Raw genomic sequence first — 27,349 nt, 5'->3', positions numbered from 1 at the left:
CAGGATCCAGGTTGGCAGGAATAGCCTTACTCCCTTGCTCAGATGGTCTTCTTGTAGCCGGGTTCGAACTTCCTCCGGGAGCTGGAGGCGAACGGAGTAATTCTGGGACAACGGATTCCATCATGACAGTAGGGAAACGCTGTAGGGGTTTGCATGTGAGCTCTCGCCCATGGGACCACTTCCAGTGTGGATGTCATAAGACAGAGGACTTGGAGGTAGTCCCACACCTTGGGGTTGAAGACTGCTTAATAGGTTTCGCAATTGGTTCATCAGTTTTGTTCTCCTTGGAGTCAGAATTACCTTGTCTTGTGTCGAACCGGACTCACAGGTATTCCAGAGATTGGGAGGGCTGCAAACAGCTCTTGTTTGTGTTGACCACCCACCCGAGGTTCTCCAGTAGAGTTTTAACTCTGGTGATAGCCTGATGACTTTCCTCTGGGGATTTTGCCCTGATCAGCTAATCGTCCAGATATGGGTGTTCCTTAGTGTCGCTGCCACTACAACCATGATTTTAGTGAACATTCGGGGTGCTGTGGCTAACCCAAAGGGTAGTGCCCAGAACTGGTAGTGGTGGTCCAGGATCGTGAAGCGTAAAAAACGCTGATGCTCGTGATGGACCGGGATGTGTAGGTAGGCTTCTGACAGATCCAGGGATGTGAGAAATTCTCCTGGCTGTATCGCTCTTATGACCGAGCACAGGGTTTCCATGTGGAAGTGAGATACCCTCAGGTGGCGGTTGACGGACTTGAGGTCCAGGATAGGCCGGAACGTACCCTCTTTCTTGGGAATGATAAAATAGATGGAATAGTGCCCCGTATTTTCTTGTTGCGTGGGCACCGGCGATAGAGCCTTTGAGTTGAGCAATTTGGTCAGTGTAGATTCCACTGCTGCCCTCTTGAAAGGGTCGTGGCAGGGAGATTTCACAAACTTGTCCAGAGGGATGTTGTGGAAGTCCAGATAATATCCCTCTCGAAAGATGGTTAGGACCCACTTGTCAAAAGTTATCTTGACCCATCTTTGGTAGAATAGAGCAAGATTGCCCCCTATGACTTCTGCCTGTGGATGGGTTGGCTGATCTTTATTGCCGGGTGCGGCTGGGCCTGGACCAGCGCCGGCTCCCCTTTTGTTGCGTTTGTTCCGAAAGGACTGGCCCCTGCCTGCGGGGCAAGATGCTTGATATGTACTTCTGTACGGTTTGAAGCGCTGTGATCCCCTGCCCTTAGATGTTCGGTGGGAGGAGCGCTGGCTTCTCTTGTTCTTGTCCTCCGGTAGCCGCGGTACTGGAGATTCACCCCATTTGTCGGCTAACTTCTCCAGTTCGCTTCCAAATGGGAGGTTTCCCTTAAAGGGCATTCTCGTGTCTCATTTTGGACGTCGTGTCGGCTGACCAGCTTCTGAGCCAGAGTTGTCTTCTGGCTGCCACAGCAGACGAAACGCCTCTGGCTGCGGTACGCACCAGGTCGGAGGTCGCATCCATGAGGAATGATACTGCTGGTTCTAGTGCTTCGACGGGTATGGTGGCATTCCCAGTCTTTGATAAACAGGCGCATGTCACCATGGCACAGCAGGCCGTGATCTGTAGTGACATAGCTGAAATGTTGAATGACCGTTTAAGGATGGATTCGAGACGTCTGTCGGGTATCCTTGAGTGCTGCTCCTCCCTCGACTGGGATGGTAGTGCGCTTTGAGACCGCACAGACCATGGCATCCACTTTAGGGAATGTCAGGAGGTCTTTGGCAGTGGGGTCCAGGGGGTATAGGGCTGCCAGGGTCCGTCCCCCCTTGAACGTGGCCTCCAGAGCCTCCCATTCCAGGTCAATCAGCTGTTGAATGGCCTGCAGCAAAGGGAAAGGGCGGGAGGCCTGACGGAGTCCCTCGAGGAGGGGGTTTGCCTTCAGTTCCCCTGTGGCACTCGTGCCTGGGTTAGCGAGCTCTTTCAGGCTGTGAGTTATGAGGTCTCATAGTTCGTCTTTAGCGAAGAAATGCCTCATGGTACGGTAAGGTTCCATTCCTGGAGGGATTTCCCCTTCCTCCAGGGAGTCTTGATCCTCGACCGAGGTGTCTGTGTCCCCAAAGTTGGGGCTTTGAGGCGGAAGGGGCACTTCTCTGTGTTTAGAGGGTCCCGGGATGTTCAGGCCCTCTGGAGCAGGCTGTGGCATCGGGGGTGCCGGTTGCATGTGGACAAAGGTATGTAGACCTTTGAAGAATTCTACCCAGGAGAAAGATGCTGGGTCTAAATTGAGAGGTGCCGCGGCCCTGGGGAGCCCCGTTTGAAGGAGGCTTCCGCCGGGGGTAGCCAGATTCGGTGTATTGTCTGTGGATCCGGATCCCAGTGCCGTCTGGAGAGGACCTTGGCCTGGTTCATCCAAAGCCTCCTCGCACTGCGCAGCTCTGATGTGGCATGCTGGGCAGTGGCCCTGAGCCTCTTGTCCATGGTGCCATGGTTTGTGCGTGTAGGATTGCAGAGAACTCCAGTCTGTGCGTTCAAGCGTATGCCGGTAGGCTTAGTTGCGCGCTCTGGGTGTGCCGAAGTTGTATGTGCGCTCAATAAGATGCGTGCGCCGCTGAGCGCACGGGGTTACTTATGCGCCCGGCACAGTGAAGCGTGTGGCTGTGCACCCAGCGCCCTTGTGCGCATCGCTATGCGCACGCCGGTGTGCAAGTGATTTTGTGCGCATGACTTGCCTCTGTGCGCACGGATCGAATTGGCGGACAGGGCGGTGATCAAATGAAAATGGCGACGGCGAACATGCGAGCAATATGGCTACCACCTTGGAGGGTCTCCACGTCTGACCGGGGTCTAGCTCAGATAGGGCTGATCAACCCGGTAGCACTGACGCCGGCTGGCGATCTGTGCGACTATTCGAGCCTCAGAGACCGGAGACTTTTAGGAAGTTTTCTACCTTACGTTTCCCGGTCTCGTCCCGGGTGGTCTCTGGGATGAGACCGGGAAACGCAGAGACAAGGTAAGGTAGAAAACCGCCTCGCTCGAAGTTGCACCCACTGCCTCTTAGCCACACCAGTTGCCGGGGGCTAAGTCCATGCCGGAAGCCGGCTGCCAGACCGAGGCCTACCTCTGAGGGATTGCGGAAATCACCTCAGGAATCTCGACTGGGGGAGGGACCCATAGGTATCATCGCAGGAGAGCGGGGCTCGTCTGTAAAGGTAAGTTTTCTTCTTTGTTTTGGATTTCTTTGGTTAGAATACTCTAACGCTGTGCAAGCGTGTATAGAGTCCCGAACTGCTATGGAGATGGAAAATACTGAGGAACAGGGCTTCCTGCAGGGGTATATGTACTAGGGCTGACGTCAGACTGAAATCTGATCCGTCTCCAACTGCTATCAAGAGCACACTATACCCACTGGTCCTGAGTCCATCTGCTACACGCTAGGAAATAGGATACTTTTTTCACTTCTGAAACATGATTATGGGAGGTGGGAAAGGGGAAAGAAGGATGATCTGGGTTGGTTTACCTATTGAGTGCTAGTACTAGAAAAACTAACTCCCTTCAGGGGTAAAGTTGAAATGCCATAAATTCATAACAGCACTTAGCAAAGAAACAAAAAATAAATACCTCATGATGTTCCCTGTATTTCATATATTGATAGTGCTAATGCTAATGGCAGGATAATTCTGTTGACTGTTTGAACCACTAGAGCTGCCAACTTTTCCTTTTCAGGAGAAAATTCCTTTTTTTAAATTTTAACTTTAGCAGGTTGCACCCTGCTCCTTTGTAATTCTAGCTGAATCAGAACCAGCCCCTACCCCCCCTCCCCACCATCTTTTTTAACCTCAAAGCCGTTAATTCCTACTTTCTTCCTATTTCCCTTATTCCTGTCAAGATATATTCCCATTTAATCTCCCTAATCTTCCTCTCAAATGGTTTCAGATTTTGGGAATGCATGTATTTTGTAAATGCAAACCAACCCCATGCAAGCGCCTTCAGACCACCAAAGGTATGGGGTGCACAAAACGTAAGAAGCAGAGACTCATCCTCCTACATTATCATCTGTAGCTGCCTCATCACACAGGAAGGAGATCTTGAAGTTGGTGCAGATGAGTCTTCCGTAGATACCTCGTTGCAAACCTTCATCCTGCATGCACTTCAATACCGTGCTCGCTTCACACAGCACAAGTTCACCTAATGGAAATTGAGAAAAAGCTCTGTCAAAATTTTTGTACCAAATGCAACAAGAAAAGCACATGCCACAATAAAATATGCCAAACCACACCAAAAAAAAAAAAGAAAAGAAATCATTAAGGACTGGGGTGCTGGTTAGAGCAGTGCTTCTCAGCCTTTATTTCATGGCACAATTTCAAATTTGCTCAATCCTTGTGACACACCAAACCCAACTTTGCACAAGTTATTCAAAGTTGTTAAACAACTAGAGGACTGTGAGAAACAGAGAGGGACCTTGCAAAACTGGGAGATTAGGCATGCGAATGGCTAATTAAATTTAATGTGGACAAGTTCAAAGTGATGCAAATAGGGAAGAATAACCCAAATTATAGCTATAAATGCAAGGTTCTACATTAGGAGTCAACATTCAGGAAAAGGATCAAGGCAATATCACCGATAATACGTTGAAATCTTCTGCTCAGTGTGCAGCAGCAGCCAAGAAAGCAAATAGAATGCTAGGAATTATTGGAAAAGGACTGAAGAATAAAACAGAGAATATCATAATCCCTGTATCGCTACATGGTGCGACCTCATCTTGAATACTGTATGCAGTTCTTATCACATCTCAAAAAAGATATAGCAGAATTAGAAAAGGTACAGAAAAGGGCAACTAAAAATATAAAGGGGATGGAATGATTTCCTTACGAGAAAAGGCTAAAGAGGTTAGGACTCTTCAGTCTGGAGAAGAGATAGCTGAGGGGAGATATGACAGAGGGCTATAATATAGTGAGTGGAGGGAACAAGTAATTGGGAATATGTTGTTTACTCTTTCAAAAAGTACAAAGATTAGGGGACTTACCATGAAATTACTAAATTGTACATTTAAAACTAAGAGAAAATAGTTTTTTACTCAACGCATAATTAATTGCCAAAGGATGTGGTGAAAACTGTTAGTGTAGCTGCTTTTAAACAGGTTTGGACAAGTTCCTTGAAGAACAGTCCATAAACCATTATTAAGATGCAGAAATCTTTGGGATCCTGCCAGGTATTTGTGACCTGATGGACCTTTGATCTGACCCTATATGGAAAATCGTATTTTCTTAAAGTGATGCATATACCCTGTTTCCCCGAAAATAAGACAGTGTCTTATATTAATTTTTGCTACCAAAGATGCACTAGGCCTTATTTTCAGGGGATGACTAATAGAGCTGCTGGCTGCCCCTGCGTCAGCAATGCCTCACCAGTGTGCTGTCAGAGAGAGGTAAGAGTGTGTAGCATTCATGGTAGTCAGCTTGGGCTGACTCTGCTGCTTTTGAACCTCTGCACACTGCTTGGAAGGGGTCCCCCGACTGGTGCTGCCACCATCCCCAGATGTCAGTAATTTTGCTGCCACTGTCACTGCTGCCACATGGCTATTGGGGAGGCGCCAATTGCTGCTACTGACACTGAAGCCCATTCTGCTGCCTCCTCTGTGCAGGCCCTGTGGGGCTTCCACTTTCTCCATGCTGATCTCGTACATTGTGAGATCCGCTAGAGAAAGTGCTATTCTTGCACATTCCCAGAGATTACATGTGCCAAACACTAAAAAGTAATTTATTTTTTTTTTTTTACCTTTGCTGGCTGATGTTAGTTTTCTAATCGGTTGGTCACAGGCTTTTTTTTTTTTTCCACCTTCCCTTTCTTTTTTTTTGCCAATTCCTTTTATATTGTCCTTTTTTCTTCCGTATTTCTTTTCTCTCCATCTTCTTCCCTCAAACACAGTCAGGTTCTCATTCTCACATGCATTTCTCTCTCTCACACACACACACAGGCTCTCACTGTCACATGCTGTCTCTCATACAATCATTCATACACACAGTCTGTCACTGGCACATGCTGTCTGACTCACACACACAGGCTCTCTCTCACTCCCACATGCTGTCTTGCTCAAGCATAGGCTCTCACCATCACACGCTGTCTCTCTCACACACACAGAGGCTCTCACATGCTGCCTCTGCAAACATTCAGATCCTCACTCCCACGCACAATCTCTCAACTCATCTCATACACGCACGCACACACCCTCTACAGACCCTCAGCCTCTCTCTCACCTCTGGGCCTCCTCTTCGCGGGTCGCCGCAGGATGGGCTCTGCAGTGGCCCTGAACTTCTCGGGCCGCAGCAGCCCTGCTACCGGGCCTCTTCCTCTTCTTGGGCCGCTGCGACTTGGGATTTGCAGCAGCCCGCGGTGGCTCCTCCTCTTCTGCACGCGCTGATGCTCTTCCTCCTTCCTGCCCACGCGGCTCCGGCAATGTTTACTTCCGGGGCGCACAGGCAGGAAGGAGGAAGAGCATCAGCGCATTTGAATGCGATCTTTTTCTTCGGGCAAGGAGGCTCAGCGGCCGCATGAGCCTCCTTGCGCCCGGGGGCATTGGCTCCCCTCGGGATACCACTGCTCGCGTCTGCCCCTAATACCTTGGAAACTTTATTTGAAAAAAAAAAAAAAATGACGTCACAGGATTGACCGACCCACCGGGGGAAGCCCGATCCCCCGATAGGTCAATCCGCCCTTGTTTACAAGGGATGGCTTACTTTCAGGGGAGGTCTTATATTTAGGAATTCGGCAAAATCTCTACTGGTCTTATTTTTGGGGGATGTCTTATTTTCGGGGAAACTCGGTAGGGAAGAATAAGCCAAACTATAGGCACACGATACTGAGATCCACATTAGGTGGCATCACCCAGGCAAAGGTATTGTGAACAATATTTTGAAATACTCAGCACAGTGTGCAGCAGGGGTCAAAAAAGCAAACAGAATATTACGTATTATAAGGAAAGAAATGGAAAATAAAACAGAGGATATCATAATACCTCTGTATTGATCCATGGTGTGACCACAGCTTGAGTACTATATGCAGTTTTGGTCACCCCATCTCAAAAAAAAGATATAGCAGAGCTAGAAAAGGTACAGAGAAGGGTAGCCAACGTGATAAAAGGGTTGTAACAGCTTTCCTATGAGGTGAGGCTAAAAGGCTAGGGTTCTTCAGCTTGGAGACGAAGTGGCTGAGAGGAAATATGATAGAGGTCTACAAAATCATGAGTGGGATGGAAGGGGTAAAACAGGGAACAGTAACATACCCTTTCAAATAGTACTAGGACTAGGGCAGTGTTTCCCAATTTTTGAAGCCCAAGACACACCTACTTTAACAAAAATATTGTGTGGCGCAGCAGCCTCCACCGAGCAGGCAGTGTGGACATGGAGAAGACTCATACAGCTAAAAGAAGAACTAAGTAAGCACTGAAAGTTCCACCAGACTCTCTTCCAAATTTTAAAACAAAGGGAGAGAGGGGGCAGAGGTATTCCTGAATCCATTAGGATGAACCAGCTCCCTCTAAATACAAGTGCAGGATATAGGAGAAATCTGTGAGCTGCGGGCAGCTGGCTCAGTTAGTTACCTTGGCTGCCACATGTGGCTGCCAGAGCTCTTCCACGACTGCTGTTCCCAACAAAAGTACGTCACATGCAGTACTCAGCATATGCTCTCTCCAGCTCACTCAGCCTGGAGATCAGAAAGAATTTAGAAAGACTCTAAAGACGATGCTCAGAAGAGAGAAGAGGAGGTGGTGTTCTATGAAATGTACGTGCAGCAGAAAGCTGGCTCCAACTATCTGTGCCCTGCATGCTGCCCATTAATTATTACATTCCAGGGCTCATGCTGTAGCTAGAAAGAGGCATGCATGATTACACATGTTCTCAGAAAAGAGCTCCTACATGTTTACAAGCTGCCGCTGGTGTTTCTTTTGCTGTGAGGTGCTAAGAGCAGAGCCCAAGTGCTGGTCTGGAGCAGAGCATCAGGCAAGGGTGACTTATGATCAGGTCTGAAGGCATACTGGTTGGGAAACACTGGACTAGAGGATACACCATGAAGGTTAAGAGTAGCACATTTAAAACAAATCACAGAAATTATTTTTCCACTCATCATATAATTAATTTATGGACTTTGTTACCAGAGGATTCGGTGAAAGCAGTTAGTGTAGCTGGGTTCAAAAAGGGTTTAGACAAGTTCCTGGAGGAAATTCTATAAACCAGTATTGGCCATATAGCCTTGAGAAAGCCACTGCTCATCACTGGTTATAAGCAAGGAGGTTTGGATCTATTCTTTGGGATTCTGCAAGGGACCTGCGACTTCGAGTGGCCACTGTCAGAGACAGTATATTAAGCTTGATGATCCTTTGGTCTGACCCATTATGGCATTTCTTATGTTCATCCTTGGCCCTTTCCAGGCCTCTCTCGTTCTTCATCCACCCAAAACCTGATTCTCTTGCCCTTCTCTGCCATCCTGGGTCCCCTCAATCCAATGTTCTCTCTCTCCCTCAATCACCAGTCTTCCTTTTTTCCCTGCCCTCACCCCAATCCCAGGATCTCTCTCTCTATTGCCAAGTCATTTTTTCCAACTTCTTCTTTCAATAACTTTCTCCTCTCTCTCTCTCCATCCCCCCTCCATCCAGAGACCTCATTCACTTCATCACTACTTAACATTTCTATAGCGCTGCAGGGTCCTCTCTCCCTCTTTCCTATTCCTTCCCCTATCCCAGGAAGTCTCTCCCTCAGTCCCTGGTCCTCCAGTCTGTCTTCCCCCCCCCCCCCCAATAAATACTTCCACCTGCCCCGTCCCTTCCCTCTCCTGGATTTTCCTTTATACCTCTTTCCTCTCTCTCTCTCCCTTCTCCTAGGTTTTCGCTCTCTTCCTTCCAACATCCCTGCCCCCCTATTATAGATTTGATCTCCTTTCCCCAACACCCATATTATGATCTATTCCCTCCTCCCCCTAATATGGCCCAGCTTGCCCTCTGTCTTCTCCCTGGCCCTGCCAGGCAGGTACAGCAGTGCCTCCGACTGCCTTAGTGTCCTGTGTCCCCCTCCTCCAAGCATTCACCACCTTCTTCCATCCTCACAAATCATTCTTGCCTTCTTCCCTCTGCTGTCAGTAGCGTCCCAAATTCCTCCTGCACAGACATCTAGGGCCTAGGGCCATGTCCAGAATTGGGGTGGAGGTGGTGGCTGGGAGGATGGACTGGAATTTGGGGGGGGGGGGGGTTGGAGCAGTGAGCAGAGGCTCTTCATTGTCCTTTACGGCTGCTGCATAGGCTCTTGGCTCCTGCCTCTCCCCCCTGTCCTCTGCAGTGCTGGAGCAGCAAGCAGGAGATGTGGAGCCCGATCCAATAGATTTGGAGCACTGGGGCATAGCAAGTACTTTCCCTGCAGCACATCAGTCGTGAAGCACTGGTCTAGAACAAACACATTTACAATAAAGGTTAGCGGCACAGTTGCAAATTAAAGCAAAGCATAAAGGCATGCTGTGAGTGTAACAGGAAAATGATTTTCCTGTTTGTGGGATAACTTGGGTTTTTTTTTCATCTGTTGGGGCAGAAATTTTCCATGCCGAAACCTCAGTGGACTACACCAAATGTATTTTCAGTATTTAAAGAGCTAGTCAGGGACATTCCAGACTTCAATCTTATTTTTCCCTTTGTTAAGTTCATGCACTAGCTAGCAGTTCTACAAAAAGAGAACCTGCAATCCCCAACTACTCGGGGAGGAAAGGAGGGGGGGGAAGGTTGCGGGGCAGGGTTAAGAATTGGGAAAAGGAAAAACAGGGTGTATTGTGTAGGGGCAGCTATGATTGTACTATAGTTCTTATGTTTTGGTTAATGATTTGACACTTGTACAAATACTACAGTTGCTTTATGTATTGGTGTTCCTGTGTATTACACTCAAAAATACTTTAATACAAAAAAAAAATAAAAATCAATCAACCAACCAATCATGAAAGGTTCAGTCCTGCATTTTAAAACAAACGTTTCTACAACTTTCTGGCATAGTTGTAAAGTTAAATGGATACATTGGGATGCAACTACCATCCAGTACATACTGTTTTAACATGTTTATAGAAATGAGCAGAGAGTGGCTGCATGTTTCACATAACAGCTTCGTTAGTTTTGGTGGACGATCACAGTATTACTAAATTTTGTGATAATACAACACCCAGGTTATCTTCCATATCCTTAAGTATGAATCTGTAAGAACCAAAGAGGATGACAAGGCCTAAAACAGCCTTGGATGTGGTGGAGACCAACAGTGTAACAAAATATGGACATATGCAGGACAGATACGGAAGGCAGTAATAGGAAAAGGGCTGGGGAATTAGGTAAGAGACATAGGGCGGGGGCATGAAGAGAGTTTGTGCTGGTTTCAGGGCCAGCACAATCCACTATTGAAGCCATTCACTTGCACAGGGCAGCAGTCTGGATGGAATGGCGGCCTGGGGGCCACCAGGGGTCTAACTCAAGTGAAAGCTGCGGGACTGGCGACCGAAATAAAGAGAATACTGCCGCCACTGGACCCCCAATCCGCCAAGTGCCTGAGATGAGAAGAGGCTGCTGCCCACCTCCACCAGGGGTCCAGAAGAAGGCAATGCTGTGAGGCTGTCCCATTGGTTCTGGTGCTGCCATGGGGCCAAGATGAGGAAGCTGTTGGGCTGCCTGGTGGTTCCCAGCCCATTGCGTAGCCGAGATGAGGGTACTGCAGGGCCACCCAGTAGACCCCAACCCGCCAGAAGAAAAAAAGCCACAAGACGGTTCTCAACTTACTGCACAGCAGAAGTGAAAGGCTGGGGCGACCCGGAGAGGCCTTAGAATGTGTGTGTGAGAGAAGGAGCAGATGTGTGTAAATGAGCAGGAGGGAACCTATGTGTGTCTGAGCACATGTGTGTGAGAGGAAGCGAAGAGCGTGTGTGTGTGTATGTCTCTGATCATTTGTGTGTGAGAAGAAGCAAAGAGGTAGGTGCAGAGACCAAGCTTTAGGGATGATGGAGTAAGATCTAAATAGCAGAAAGTTCTTTTTGAGCAATAAATTCTACAGTTTATATCAGGAAAGGTTGAAATATAGGGTGTTCTCTAAATGAATGGAAATCTAGGCCTGGCACTTCTGTTCATGTGAGTATGTATGTGTGTGTGAAAAGGGGAGCTTGTGTGTGAGCATGTGTGTCTGAGCACGTATGTGTGAGGGATTGTGTATGTGTGCGAGAAAGAGCATGTGTATGTATGAGAGAGAGCACATACATGCTCTCCCACACACACACACATATATATATATATATGTGTGTGTGTGTGTGTGTGTGTGTGTGTGTGTGTGTGAGAAAGAGCATGTATGTATAGATATACATCTATATGAGAGAAAGAGGAGGAAGTTTGTGCATCCCTCTCCCACTAATCCATGACAATCTCAAGGTGACTGGAAATCAAAAGCTCTCCGGTATGGAAAGCATGAATTATGTTATCCTCATTAGTTTTAATTTTTGGTTGTTATGTAATGCCCCTCTCAGTGTGTGTGCACACTTCCTGCCAAGGGAGAGAAGGCTGCACAAGAAGAATAACCCCACTTGCACCCTGGGAACGAAGGGACAGAGCGAGGGGTTGGAGGGTGCGTTAGGGACTCAGATAGATAATCCAAATGCCCGTAGTACTCCTTCCTGTGATTCGCACCCCACTCCTGGGAACAGTGTTCAACAAAGAAAATCATCACTCCCCAGTAAACACTTAGGGCCTGATTTTAAAAGCATGTACACACTTAAAATGGGTTTTACAGGTGTAAATGCACTTTACCCATGTAAGTGGGCTTTTGAAAATTGCTACAATATATGCCTTTGAATTGTCCATAGGATTTACCCATGTAAGTGCACTTTACACAGGTAAACAGCTTTTGAAAATTTCGACAATTGTAATTACATTTGAAAATTACCCCCTTAATGCTTTTACTATCAACTTGGGAGTAAAATAATAAATACAATACTAAAAAGGCAAGAATACAGGGAAACACATTTGAACAGAAAAAAACCCAATAAAATGCAGTTAGGTATAATAATCTGGTAACTAAGCAATGATAGGTCAGTACTGGCAATAAATACAAATCATAAAGGAAAAAACTCTGAAAATGCCTACTTGGGCTATGCCTTGTGAAAGATACCCAACACCCTTTGGTGAACTTCACACACTTGCACCCAAAAAGGCAGGTACTATATACCTTTCCCCGCCACAATCTCTAGTCCAGTAAGTGTGCACACACAAAAAGAGAAAAAAAAACTAAATAAATAAATAATATAAATAAATAAATATAGAGAGAGAGATAGCGAGAGAGAGAGAGAGAGAGCGAGAGAGAGAGCGAGAGAGAGAGAGAGATAGCGAGAGAGAACAAAGAGGTTTTAGAAAATAAGCGTTCAAACTCCCCAGACTTGTGTAGGGTGCTGCTTCATGCAGGATCTAGTGTTATCATTGGATAAACACAGGGGATCTCTAAGGAAGTGATGAAAATTATAATGCTAAATTAATTGGATGGATGGGCAGACTGAATGCGCCATAGTGTCTTTTTCTGCCGTCATGTTTCTACATTTCTATCACGTAGCTGTGGGCATATATGCTGAAGAGGCAGACCTGTAATAAAGCTGATTAAGTTTAGAAACACCTCTTTAAGTTTGTTATCATATGCCTGTGTATGCTACCCTATAATAATGTCACTCCCTCTGTAGAGATAGTAGTGCATTTGTATAGCTTGGACAGACACCCAGAAATTATTGAACCTGGAAGGACTCTCCAAATGGAGACTTCCTAATCACTTGGGGGAATAAGGTGATCTGTAAGGGGGGAATCCTGGAAACATGGATGTGTTTTAATAGCAAAGGAAGGCAGACAAATAGGATAAAGAGACACAAGGAAGAAAAACAGCTTGGAATAATATATCTTAGCATGGACCATTATAAAGAGATGTCTTATTTATTTTATTTATTTAGAAACTTTTATATACCGGCATTAGTGGGTACATCATACCGGTTCACATAATAACTTAAAGCTTGGAAAATACATTTCAACAAGGAGAATGTAACTGGACGGGGGGGTAAAATAAATAGGCAGTAGGAAGGATAGATAAAACAAGAAAGTCATAACCAGAGAATACAATTTATAATTTACAATGGTAGTCTCCTTAATATAAGGAGAGGGCAGTCCCCTGGAGGGGGGGGACTACGAGGGGAGATGGAAAAGTTATTCTGGGTAAGCATGGTTGAACAGAAGTGTTTTTAGTTTCTTTTTGAATTTAATTGCAAAAGGAGAGTAATGCTACCTTTGCAGTTTCCTTTCTGCTTGAACCCAAACAAAATAGCATTATCAGATTGTTTTTTTGGGTTTTTTTTATCATGGAAAGATTTGGAATTTCTGGATTTAAAAAGGTTAGGATTTTTCTTGACATAGCTCATGCTAGACATATGCAACATAAAAGGTTTCTGAAACTGAGAGAAGAGGTTTTGCGACACTGAGCTAATTTTGTATTAAGGTATCCAGCAAAATGTAAAACTGCACATCATAATAATGTATATATGGTTTAGGACCCAGAACATTTGTTAGCTTTTATTAAAAGGTAAATAATCTAGAAGCAAGCAATGATGTCAGCTTGGAATGATCCTCCCTCAGTGACTCCTATGTAATAAGTAATGGAGATCTACGAGTTGCTGTAAGGAATTGTTTCTATTTACTGCCACTTGTTTTTCTCAGATAGCTGCTTAGTAATATTTAGTTTAATACCTTGTCTGGACTATTATTACAAATTGTGGACTTCCATTCAGGTTATATGCATTTTCTACTTTGCTTTCTATAAGTGCAAAGAAATATAGTCTTTGTAAATTGAGAAATATTTTTAAAAAAATACTTTAAAAACCCAGCTACCTTTTGATATATAGAAGATGTGAAATACTTCTACCTGAATATATCATAAGGGTATTTATTGCTTAGTAATCACTTAGCACTGTGGTCATTATATTAAAGGTATCACCATGATCTCTGGTAGTGGAACTCCTTTAAAAAAAGGGAAAAAAAAAAGTAAAGAAAAAATGTCCTAGTGCTATAACCCAATTTAAAGCCACAATGGATCACTGGTCAGAAAGAAAGCAATTTTTGGAAAACTATAGTAAAATAAAATCATAGCAGCATGGCACTGAGTGATGATATCAATGCATATTTAAACGTAGAAAAGAAAGGGAAAAACCCAGGGCCAGCAGGGCCAATGCAAGGGCAAGGGTATATACCCCTAGGCGAACCTTCTGCCTTGTGCCTCCCCTCCCCCTTGGACCAGACCCCGGCTCCATCCTTTATTCACTCAGACAGGCCCCATCCTCTTACACACACTTAGGTTTCTGGTCTCATTCACACACGCACCCTTGCACAGGCTCCCTCCCTCTCACTCACACCATTGCTCTCTCATACACACGCCGCTCGCAGTCTGCCAAGACTCTGCTTCTCTCAGCAGCGAGCAGGACGGGTGCTGCTCGTGACCCACAGAGTCTTTGCTGCTTGCAGCCCCATATGGTTGCTCTTTGCTGCCCCTTACTGGCTGGCGCCCTAGGCAATCTCCTAAGTCACCTATTAGGATGCGTTGGCCCCGAGGGCCAGATTTACATTTTGGGCATCCAGAGGATGTTCACGCTCATTCCACCCCCTCAAGTCATAAGAACTGGTAAGGGGAGGAGAGCAAGGGACCCCAAATTGCCCTGTTCAGATCCTCCCCCTCCCAGCGCTTGTTATCTAAAAGCAGTGATGGCCCAATTTAGCAACAGCACAGCAACAACTTAAAAAAAAAGAAATTCGGCACAGGGCCTCCAGTCATCTGTCGTATGCTCAAGACCTTGTAACAGCCCCGACCCCTCTCCCTTATAGGCTTCCTGTTGGAATGGAAACCCATGCGAGGGATGGGGCTGTCGCAGGGGCAACAGGCAACTGAAGGCCCTGTGCCAAATTTCTTTTATTTATAGTAGTTGTTGCTGCTGCTGCCGGATTGATGCGGCCGCCACTTTAGGTATGAAGTGGCTGGGAGGCAGGCCTGGACAGAGGCATAGCAACAGTGGCCACACTGCTGTGCCTATTAAAATTTGGTGCCGTGGCAGTTGTCTTTGCCTAAATCCAGGCTAGGAAAAACCTCAGTCTGTCAGTTCAAGGAAAACTCAGCAATACTATAAACATCAAGAATACACTTACCTGTAAGCCAGTCGGCGTGGGCCACATTTCACCAAGGCTGCTTCAGGGCCAACTGTCAGGAAAACTATATCTCCCCAGAAGAGTTTAAAGACGGACATAGTCTGTCACAACTTCAGCATAGTTAGCCACATTAGTTTGCTTACAGATACACAGTAAGTGTATTTTCGGATGTTTACAGTATCAAATTTTTTTTTTTTTAAATTAGAACCAGCAAGTTTTTGGAGTTTAAGAAAGGGGGGGTTTTTGTAACACTGTATTTCAGCATCTGGAGAACTGAAGGAATGGTGCAGGCAGCCTGAGGGTTTTTTCCCTTTCTTTTCTGCATTTATATATATGCATTGATGATATATGTTACAGGACGCCATACTGCTGTGAATTTTAACAGTTCTCCATACATTGCTTTACTCCTTTTCAAAAGCCTAAAGATGTTAGAAAGTCCCCATCTCCTACATTGCTTTCCACAAAACAGTCCTCTTTTTCAATTAGTTTCTAAGGAGACCATGGTAAATAAACTGATTTAGTTTAGATTTCCTCTCTTACTGTTCTCATTTCCTTCCTATAAGCCTCCATGGCATCACCAGTAAAAACAGAAATAGCTTCCTCTCAGAGAAGGAAAAAACCCTCCAGTTTTATCAGGACAAAAACATCATGAAGACCTGCCACGGTGCAATTCTATTTAACAGGCAAAGCATGTATTTGGCTGATCCTTACTCCATGCATAAGGAAAAATTACTGCTTACCCGATAATTTCCTTTTCTTTAGTACAGACAGGTGAATCCAAAAACCAGTGGTTATGCACCTCTACCAGCAAATAGAGACTGAGCAAAACTGCCATCAGGGTATATATATATATATATATACTCCTGAAGTGACATCAACCCACCAGTATTCTCTGCAAAAGCCAACTATGGACAAACTAACAAAACTTGATTATAAACAGATAACTATTCCAGCACTCAGCCAACAAGAAAACACTGAGCTCAGACAAAGAGTGTAATAACACTAGTCTAGGGACTGGATTGACACTTACCAGTACTCCCTGGAACACACAGCCACGCAAGAGGACCATAGCACAATCATTCGGCAGCCAAGGGTGGGAAGTTAGATTCACCTGTCTGTACTAAAGAGAAGGAAATCATCAAGTAAGTGGTAATTTCTCCTTTCTTAGCATACAGGCAGGTGAATCCAAAACCAGTGGATGTACCAAATCTACTCCTGAATAGGGCAGGAGGCTGGCCGTGGTCCAGACAAAACCACACATGCGAAGGCTGTGTCCTCCTGGGTCTGCACATCTAGATAATGCCTGGAAAAGGTGTGTAAAATGGACCACAATGCTGCTTGGCAAATGCTGATAGGAGACAACAATCTAACCTCCACCCATGACACTGCCTGAGCCCTAGTGGAATGAGACTTAACCTGACTAGGCAACGGCTGCTCAGCATCCACATATGCGGTCGGAGCTATTGTAGTCCGTGACGCCAGCTCACCCTGTTTACTCCCACCATTAAATATAAATAGCCGGTCCGTTATCCTCAGATGTTCAGAAACCTCAAAATAATTCAAGATATGCCTCTTGACATCCAAGGGCCGTTACAGGTGATATTCCTCCGCATCTCTTGCCCTGTCCATAGACGGCAGGGAATAGACTGAGTCAAGTGAAAATTCAAGACCACTTTTGGTAAAAAGGAAGAAACAAAACGCAACTATATCACTCCAGGAGTCACTCGTAGAAAACAGCTCTCGACAAGATAAGGCCTGTAGTTCAACACGCAGAACAAATTGCCACAAACACCGTTTTCAAGGTCAGTAACCTCAAGAAGAGGTTACACATCAGACAAAAAGTAGGGCCCGCTAAAAAAATCAAACACTAGATTAAGACTCCACAAGGGCACCGGTAAGTGCAAGGAAAGACGAAAATGCTTCACTCCTTTCAAGGAACGGGCCACATCCGGATGAACCAACAAGGGCCCACCATTCACCTGACCTCGGAAACAGGCAAGAGCTATCACCTGTACCTTTAATGAATTAAGGGCCAACCCTTTACTCAATCCATCCTGCAAAAATTCCAAAATGAGTAGGATCTTAACCAAACGAGGAAGAACCCCTTGCTCTTCACACCAAGCCTCAAACACTCGCCAAACTCAAACATAGGCTAAGGAAGTGGAGAACGTTCTAGCTCGTAGCAAGGTGGCAATCACTGCAGTAGAATATCCACACTTCAGCAACTGAGCCCTCTCAAGGGCCATACTGTAAGACAAAAACAAGTCGGATCTTCGTAAAGAACAGGGCCCTGCCTTAGCAGATCCCTGTGCGCCGGAAACCGGTGGGGAGAGTCCATCAAGAACCTTCACAAATCTGCACAGCATGGTCTTCTGGGCCAATCTGGTGCCACCAGAAACACCACCCCCCTGTGACTCTCGATCTTCCGAATCATTCTGCCCAACATGGGCCATGGGGGAAAAGCATACAGCAGTTTGTCCTCCGGCCAGTCCAGCATGCAGGCATCAATGCCCAAAGACTTTGCATCTCTCCTGCAACTGAAGAAGCAAGGGCCTTCCGCATTGCGAGCAGTTGCCTATTGGTCCATAAGCGGAATGTCCCAGTGATCCACTATTAGCTGAAATGCCTCGTTTGATAGTTCCCATTCTCCTGGATCCAGACTCTGACTGCTGAGAAAGTTAGCTCTTACATTGTCTTCTCCTGCAATGTGCAAGGCTGAGATCTCCTGAAGATGCAGTTCCACCCATTCCATTAGCTGGACTATTTCCTGCAACATTTACTGGCCCTTAGTTCCTCCCTGCCAATTGATGTAAGCCAATGTAGTTGCATTGTCTGACATTATCCGGATCGGTCGACCCTGTAATCTGTCACTGAACTGCAAGCATGCCAACCAGACCGCACGGGCTTGCAGCCAACTGATGTTCCAGAGAGAATCTTCTGCACTCCAGCACCCTTGTGCTTAAACTATTGACAATGAGCTCCCCAGCCCTTGAAGCTCGCATCTGTCATGAATACTAGCCAGTCCGGTGATCTTAGGGAAACCCCCTTTCTTAGATGATCCGTTTTTAACCACTTCAAGTGAAAACAGACCTCCCGTGGTAGGTGAAGCCGAATCGAATAGTCCTGAGACTGTGGGCAGAGGGCGCTGAAGAGGACACATATGCGCCCTTGCCCATGATACCAACCTCCAGGGTCACCACCAGAGCACCTGTAGATAGAGCCACACGAAACTCAGAGGCTCTCTTCCAGACTCTTGGTCTGAATCAGCCAGTGATTCAAGTACAGGTATACCAGGATCTTTTATCAACTCTACTGCCGCCACCACCATAACTTTGGAAAACGTTTTTCACGCGGTGGCCAAACCAAAAGGTAGCACTCAAAACTGATAATGACACCCCAAAACCAGAAAATGCAGAAATCATTGATGCTCTAGCCAGATGGGAATATGCAGGTCTGCCTTAGATAGATCCAGAAACGTCAGAAACTCCCCTGTCTGAAATACCATTATCACCGAATGTAAGGTTTCCATGCGAAAATGAGTCACCCACAAATGACTGTTGACCCCTTTGAGATCCGTTATGGGACAAAAAGAGTCCTTCTTGGACACAACAAAATTAATGGAATATCAGCCCATATTTTCTTGAGATGTAAGCACTGGAACCACCACCCACAGGCCGAGGAGACTTGACAATGTACACTCCACTGCCTGTCTCTTCTGCGGAGAGTTGCAGGGAGACACAATGAACACATCCTGAGAGGCAGTGCGAAACTTCAGAGCATAGCCATCCCTTATCACCTCCAGAACCAACTGGTCTGATGTGACCTCGACTCACCTCTGATAAAATAGAGAGGTGACCTCCTACCTCCTGTTCCTGGAGGTGGGTTGGCACAACTTCATTGGGAGGCTTAAGGTGATCCACTACCTGAGCCTGCGCCACGTCTAGGCTGTCTGGTACGAAAGGACTGAGATCTACCCTGCTGCTCCTCTGTAGGGTTGAAAATGTCTGAACCCCCTAATACAACCTCTCATGCTGAAGGATTGTGGCGCCTATTTCTTATCCTCTGGTAATCAAGGAACCGGGGACTCACTATTTATTAGCCATTTTCTCCATCTCACTTCCAAACAAGAGTGAACTTTTAAAGGATAACTTTGGAAGATTAGACTTCAAGGTTGTATTGGCTGACCAGTTTCTCAGCCATAGCTGACGCCTAGCTGCTATTACCGAAGCCACCCCTCTGGCCAAATTGCGTACCAAACTGCAGCCCACATCTGCCAAAAAGGTGGCTGCTAGTTCCATCACTACCCTGGAATTCATATCAGATTCATCGATCTCCTGAGAGACCAGTAAACAAGAGCGAGCCACCAGGGAACAACAGGAAACTATTTGTGAATTCATTGCAATTGCTTAAGGATAGCTTCAATTCTCCTATCCTGTGCATCCTTCAAGGCTGCTCCCCCTTCTAAGGGAATAGTTGTCTGCTTGGTAACAGCACACACAAGCACATCCACCTTCGGAAAACACAATTGCTCTCTTGCAACTGGATTCAAGGAGTGCTAACCTTCCAAAACTCATCCCCCCTTTATAATTAGCTTCCAGGGCGCCCCATTCCAGATCAATTAATTCTTGAATGGCCTCCATAATAGGGAAGAAACATAAGGTTTTACACAAGGAAACCAAAATGGGATCTTTCTTTGGCTTAGACATGGATTCAGCCCCAAGAACTCCCAGCATCTTCAATATCTGGAAAATCAGAGCTGGTAACTCATCTCTATGAAAGAATTGCAACATAGTTCTGTACAGCTCCAATCCCGGAGAAATTTCCCCATCCTCCAGGGAGTAAGGACTGATCTCCTCATCTGTACAACTGGGACCCTATTGGGAAGAATGGCCACAGATGTACCCCGATGTTTACCCACAGCACCAGGCTTGCAGGTTTTCACCGCCTGTGACCCTGACCTGTTAAGATTGGTCAGAGCCGAGGACTGCGCCTGAAGGAAAGTCTGCAGTCTTTGAAAATATTCTACCCAACAAAAGTCAGAGGGATCCATGCCAAAATCAGGGGGCACCTGTTCTATGCCCACTGAACTACCTTCCCCAGCTGATAAACCAGTTAGGGGAGCTCCAAAGTCAGGCAACCCTTCTGGAAGCTCCTTTTCCATTCCCGTACCAGGCTGGGAACAACCGGGCTTAAGTAAAATCAGACAGAGGCAATTCTCCATGTACCTCCAAAACAGCGCTGACACAAGTTAGAGGGAAAGCCAGGCTAAGATGCCCAAATATGACAAGCAACACAAACAGCAAGACACTCTGGCTTCTTCACTATGGGTGCCATCAGCCTGTCAATACACCCTAACAGGTATCTGACAATAGTGTGCCCAAAAATATTAAGTGCTCACAAATAAGGCACTCAATTCTGTGCCTACTAAGTTTCTCCTCCTAGGGAGGAGAAATAGCCTAGTGGTTAGAGCAGTGGACTATGAACCAGGAGACCAGGGTTTGAGTCCTGCTGTCGCTCCTTGTGACCTTGGGCAAGTCACTCTACCCTCCATTGCCTCAGGTACAAAAAAAAAACAAAAAAAAAAACTTAGATTGTAAGCCCTCTGGGGATAGAGAAATACATACAGTACTTGAATGTAAGCCGGTGTGATATCACAATTGAGATCAAATGTCGGTATATAAAAAATAATTAAAAAATAAATAAGTGCCCAAAATGAGCTGCCCCAGGACGTTTAGATAGCGCGCACAAAAAAGCACATGCGTGTACGTGCGCGCACCCTGGTGGGTGCTCCTCCGCATCCAACTACATGCCCAGCTAAGCGCACAATAGGCCGTACAGCCGGGCATACAAGTATGACCCAAAGGAAACTGAAGAGGGCACAAAATCATGTGAAAACGCCACCGCAGCCTACCATGTGGCGAAAGCAAAATTGCTTACCTTGTAATAGGTGTTATCCCAGGACAGCAGGATGTAGTCCTCACATATGGGTGACGTCACTGAACGGAGCCCTATCACGGAAAACTTTGACAAATTTTCTAGAAACTTTTGCCATAATTCCCTGATCCACAGGGGTCTCCCTTCAGTCTCGTTTGTAGCAATAAGCTTTAGCCAAAAATAAAATAAAACGTATCGGACCCAACTCCACGGGGTGGCAGGTGGGTTTCGTGAGGACTACATCCTGCTGCCCTGGAATAACTTCTATTACAAGGTAAGCAATTTTGCTTTATCCCAGGACAAGCAGGATGCTAGTCCTCACATATGGGTGATTAGCAAGCTACGGCTGAATCATTGTGTAGTGGACCAACAGGGAACACCTTGTGGAACAGGCACAATAACTGGTGAACTGTTGGAAAAAACAAATGAGGCAGCCTAAAATCACAGTAGGTTGGATGCAGAAGGAGTTGGGATTATGTTGGAAACAAGTTCTTTAAAGACAGATTGTCTGTAGGCTGAATCCTGTCTTCCTTCTTTGTCCAAACAGTAGTGAGCTGCAAAAGTGTGAAAAGAACTCCATGTTGCAGCTTTACATATGTCAGCTATTGGCACAGAATGATAATGTGCTACTGAGGCTGACATTGCTCTTACTGAGTGCGCCTTTACTCGCCCTTGGAGAGGAAGGCCTACTTTTCCATAGCAGAACTGTTTACAATCTGCAAGCCAGTTGGAGAGAGTTTGCTTGCTTGCCCGCCCACTGTTTTACCCGGTTTGTTTGGATAAAAAGAAACAAAGAGTTGGGTGGACTTCCTAGGGACTGCAGTGCAATCTAGGTAATATGCAAGTGCACGTTTACAGTCCAAGGTGTGCAAAACCCTTTCACCTTGGTGAGAGTGAGGTCTTGGAAAGAATGTGGGTAATGTATTGATTCAAATGGAATTCCGTAACTACCTTGGGAAGGAATTTTGGGTGTGAACGGAGTACCACTCAATCATGTAGGAATTTTGTATATGGTGAGTATGTGACAAGTGCTTGTAACTCACTAACCCTTCTAGCCGATGTAATGGCTATCAGGAATATAGACTTCCATGTAAGAAATTTAATATCGCAGGAATTCATGGGTTCAAAAGGAGAACGCATGAGCCTTGTAGTACCACATTAAGGACTCATTCTGTGACTGGTGGTCATATAGGGGGTTTAAGATGAATTAAACCTCTCATAAATCTACTAACAAGGGGTTGCACTGATATTGGTACATCCCCTATTGTATTATGGTATACTGAGATTGCACCAAGATGTACTCTTACTGACGAGGTCTGGAGACCTGAGTCTGAAAGGTGCCAAAGATAGTCTAATAAAGATGATGTGGGGCAGGAAAAAGGGTTAATGCCTTTCTGTTCACACCATGTGGTGAATTTTGTCCACTTAGAATGATAGTTTTTTCGTTTGGAAGGTTTACGTGAAGCTACAAGCACTTAAGAGACATTAGTTGAAAGATTGAGTGATTGCAAGATCAAGTTTTCAACATCCAGGCCGTTAGAGATAGGGATTGAAGGTTGGGATGGCGCAACGGCCCTGATCCTGAGTTATGAGAGTGGATGCTGTGCCCAGGTGAATTGGTTCTCTGATCGAGAAGTATGGGAAACCATACTTGTCAAGGCCAATACGGGGCTATGAATATCATGGACCCCCTTGTCCTTTTGTAGCTTCACTAGAGTCTTGGTTAGTAGCGGTATCGGGGGATATGCGTATAGAAGGCCTGAATTCCAGGGGCGAGCAAAGGCATCCCTGGCAAACTTGTTGGTCTGATGGTATAGGGAGCAGAATTTGTCTACTTTGCGATTCAGCTCGGATGCAAAGAAGTCTACTGTTGGTTGACCCCAACGTTGAAATATCCTGGTTGCTACTAAAGGATCCAGGGACCACTCGAGGTTGGAACGGACGACTGAGGCAGTCTGCAATGATGTTGTATATGCCTGCCAGATAAGTGGTCCGGAGAAACATTGAATGTGTCAGGGCCCAGTCCCAAATTTGTGCTGCTTCTTGACAAAAGGAGATACGAGCCTGTACCTTCTTGCTTGTTCAGGTACCACATTTATTTATTTTATTTAACTTTTTTATACCGACATTCATAGGTACATTATATCGGTTTACAAAGAACTAAGAGAAATACAGCGAACAGGGCAAAAAGGGGAAGGGAGCAAATAACAATAGATATAGATTAAGAATGTAAAATAGTACAAAAGAACACTAAGAAAAGATAACTGTAAACAAACTAATAATACAATAGGGGTAAGCTAGGGACACCAATAAGGGGAGAAAATAAATAAATAAGATAAAATAATAAAATGGAGGGGACAGGAAGGGAGCTGGGAGACTTATGCTGGGAAGGCCTGCTTAAAGAGCCAGGTCTTTAGCTTTTTTCTAAATTTGTACTGGCAGGGCTCTGAGCGGAGTTCCGAGGGGAGAGCATTCCAATGGGAGGGACCAGCCACAGAAAGGGCACGCTCCCTGGTGGATGTGAGATGAGCAATTTTGAGGGAGGGGGTATGTAGGGTGGCTTTGAGCGAAGTTCCAGTGGGGCGGTTGTGGTGGGTGAAGCACAGGGGATCTTCAAGCCAGTTGGAGTTGTGATAGTATAGTGCTTTATGAATAACCACATGGCTACCGTGTTGTCTGTCTGTATCAGAACAGTCTTGTGGGAAAGGCAGTCCTTGAACGCATGTAGCGCGCATAATGTATAGCTCGAAGCTCTAGGAAATTGATTTGAAATGTTGCTTCGAGTTTTGTCCAAGTTCCTTGAGTTTGGTGATTTCCTATGTGCGCTCCCCACCCTAAGGTGGACACATCGGTAGTCAAAGTTACTTGCGGAATTGGCTGTTGGAAGGGTAGGCCTGTAAGTTGTCCGTGTTCGCCCACCAGAGGAGAGAGGAACGTAGTTGTTGAGTTATTTGAATTGGAGATGACAGTGGTTGAATGGCTTGTATCCACTGTGCCCTCAACGTCCATTGAGTGATCCTCATGGCTAATCTGGCCATAGGAGTGACGAACTGTGGAGGCCATGTGGCCGAGCAGAGTTAGGAACTGATGGGCTGTTGCATGTGTCTTTGTGTGTAGAGATTTCGCTAATGAGGAGAGTGTCTCTGCACGGTCTTTTGGAAGGAAAGCTCTTGACATTATGGTATTTAATTCTGCTCCGATGAATTGCAGTAGGCGAGATGGTATGAAATGGGATTTCTGGTAGTTGATTAGGAATCCCATTGAATGGAGTAGATTGACTGTGAGCTTGAGAGAGTTAAGAGCTCCTTGTCTTGACTGGCTTCTGATGAGCCAGTCGTCCAGGTAGGGAAAAACGTGTACACTTTCCTTGTGTAACTGGGCCGCTGCCACCGCCAGGCACTTTGTGAACACTCGAGGCGCTGAGGCAAGCCCGAACGGTAGAACTCGGTACTGGAAATGCTGACGCTCCACCAGAAAGCATAGATACTTGCGATGAGGAGGGAATATTGGAATATAAGCATAAGCGTCTTGAAGATCCAGAGAACAGAGCCAATCTCCCATTTGAAGTAGAGGTAGAATGGTGCCTAAGGATACCATTCTGAATTTTTCTTTCCGCAGGAATTTTTTGAGTTTCCGGAGGTCTAATATGGGACGTAGGCCTCCTGTTTCTTTGGAATGAGGAAATATCGGAGTAGAATCTTCTGCCCTGCTTAGGTCATGGAACTGGTTCCACGGCCCTGGCTCTCAGAAGGGAGGATAATTCTTTTTGTAGAAGCGTAGAATGATTTTGAATTGTCCAAAACGATCTGGGTGGAATATCGTTTGGTACAGTTAGAAAGTCCAGATGGTAACCGTGAGATATGATTGAGAGTACCCATTGGTCGGTGGTAATGTGTGACCAATTTTGATGAAAAAAGGCTATTCGACCACCTACAGGTAGAGTTGGGGTCGGATTGGTGGAAAGGCTTCTGTTCTCTGGCGAGATTTCAAAACCCCGAGGCCGGGCCTGTCTGTGGTGGAGGCTGTGCCCTAGGAGCTCTTTGCACAGGCCTTGACCTAGCACGGGGGTACTAGGGGATAGTATCCCCGTGGTCTGTAATATAGCTTTTTTGATTCTTTCCTGGGAGGTCTGAGTGCAGAGGACTGAGATTCTGCTGGAACAGAAGAAAGCTGACAGTTTCCGAGTGCTCCTTGAGTTGTGATACAGCTTCACATATCTTGTCTTCAAAGAGATTATCTCCCGTACAAGGGAGGTCTGCAAGCTTTTCTTGTATCTCTGATCTAAGGTCTGAGGCCTTCAACCAGGCCCATCAGCGAGCACTACTACCCGTTGCAGCCATCCTGGATGATGTTTCGAAATGGTCATAGGCTGCACGGACCTCATGCTTTCCAGCTTCCAGACCTTTGTAAATGATGTTATTAAAAGAATCCTGGAACTGTTGTGGGAGAGAGTCAGATAGTTCTGGCAGCTGTTTCCAGAGATTAAGCTGGTATTGTGTCATATAAAGCTGGTATGTCGCAATTCTGGAAACCAGCATTGAGCCTTGGAACATCTTTCGTCCAATGGTGTCTAAGAATCTGTGCTCCTTCCCAGGAGGAGTAGATGAATGTTGCTTGATTCTTTTAGGCCAATTCCACCACCACAGATTGGTAGGGAAGCTGAGGCTTTTGAAAGCCTGGAATGTGCTGTACCAAATAGGTGGCATCAGTCCGTTTATTGACAGGTGGTATGGTACAAGGGTGCTCCCATAACCTGTGTTGAAGGACCACGAGTACCTCATGCACCGGTATTGCAAGAACTTCTTTTGGTGGATCCACAAATTATAAAACTTAAAGAGTTTTTTGTCTGGTATCTTCCTCTGTCACTAACTGGAAAGGGATGGTATCAGCCATCTCTTTAACAAAAGTAGAAAAAGAGAGGTTCTCTGGAGGGGACCTTCTCCTTTCCTCTGGAGGCGAGGGATCTGATCGGACGTCATCCGATGAAGTATCGGTGCCTGCATCATCCCAGGTGACCGAAGAAGGTCGACGCAGAGGAGTCGAAGGAAGATGGAAAGATGGTATTGAGGGCATCGACGGTGTCATCGGTGGCCTCGATGGGATTAATGGAGAGAAAGAAGGTTTGGGATGAGAAACTCCTGATGGAGTTGGTGTTGGTTCAGGCATTGGTAAAGTCTTCGATATATCTTCATCTGTGGGCCGTGGCATCGGAGCATCTAATGGCTGTACCTGTATGGCACCGATAAGAGTGTCCAACTTGGCAAGTATTGGCGCCAACAGCGACACATCCGGCATTGCCATCGGTGCCGGCGAAGGTGTTGGCGCCAATACTTGCCAAGTTGGACACTCTTATCGGTGCCATACAGGTACAGCCATTAGACGCTCCGATGCCACGGCCCACAGATGAAGATATATCGAAGACTATCTGTGATATAAGATATATCGAAGTCTATCTGTGATGGACTCTGAGCCGGCGATGGAATCGGTGTTGGTAATGGAATCGGCACCGGTGCTGGCATCGAAGGTAGCTCTCGGATAGCATCTCGAACTGCCTGGCGTATATATACGTTCAGTTCCGCCCATATAGCTGGTGAATTCAGAGCAGCTATAGGGGGTGGCAGTGAGGTCGAAACCAGCCGTTCCACAGGTCCCTGTGGTGGCACGGTACCCTGCACCGATGTCGGTGGGGATCGCCTGGGAGTCATAGGCCTAGAGGGCAATGACTCATCCATCCGAGGTTTCTTAGGAATTGGTTCGATAAGCATCGAAGGAACTCCGGGCATTGTGTCAGAATCTGGATCCAGGGGTCTATGATGATGATGACGATGTTTCATTCGATGCTCGGCACTCTTTTTCTCAATTATCAAGGTTGACTTTATAGATGACCGAGAAGGGGTCAGTGAAAGTCGGTCACCGGCTTCGTCCTGACGACGTTGAGTTTTCAATACCAATATTTTTTACCACTCCAGCTGGAGACGATTGCATTGAAGTCGATGGCAGCAATTAAAGATGGAAAAGATACTCCATCTTCTCCATATGAGCTCGTCTGCCCTTCAGTGTCATTTCAGCGCATTTCGGGAATGTCGATACGTCATGTTTCTCGCCTAGACATAGCACACATTCAGTGTGCAAGTCTGTTATGGACATAGTGCGAGTACAATTCGGGCATTTTTTAAACCCGGTAGCCATGTCGAAGGCAGGACAGCCATCGACGACCTTCTGACTGGAAATTTAGTTAA

General features: G+C 46.1%; 1 protein-coding gene across 5 annotated transcripts in view; it reads right to left on the bottom strand.

Moving 5' to 3' along the window:
• Nucleotides 1-27,349, bottom strand: part of MTMR12 (myotubularin related protein 12) — a 252,214-nt gene that overhangs the window by 136,895 nt on the left and 87,970 nt on the right. For 4 of the 5 annotated variants that reach the window (XM_029579298.1, XM_029579307.1, XM_029579315.1 and 1 more), the window contains one exon: nt 4,002-4,141. In XM_029579298.1, the coding sequence (XP_029435158.1) occupies nt 4,002-4,141 (140 nt within the window). Of the gene's footprint in view, nt 1-4,001; nt 4,142-27,349 lie in introns of those variants that run through there. The other variant, XM_029579331.1, reaches the window with a different exon arrangement.

The sequence above is a fragment of the Rhinatrema bivittatum genome, chromosome 1, assembly GCF_901001135.1.
Source record: "Rhinatrema bivittatum chromosome 1, aRhiBiv1.1, whole genome shotgun sequence".
Taxonomy (NCBI): Eukaryota; Metazoa; Chordata; class Amphibia; order Gymnophiona; family Rhinatrematidae; genus Rhinatrema; species Rhinatrema bivittatum.
Note: the sequence above shows the minus strand (reverse complement) of the source record. Positions and strands in the feature narration are given on the sequence as shown.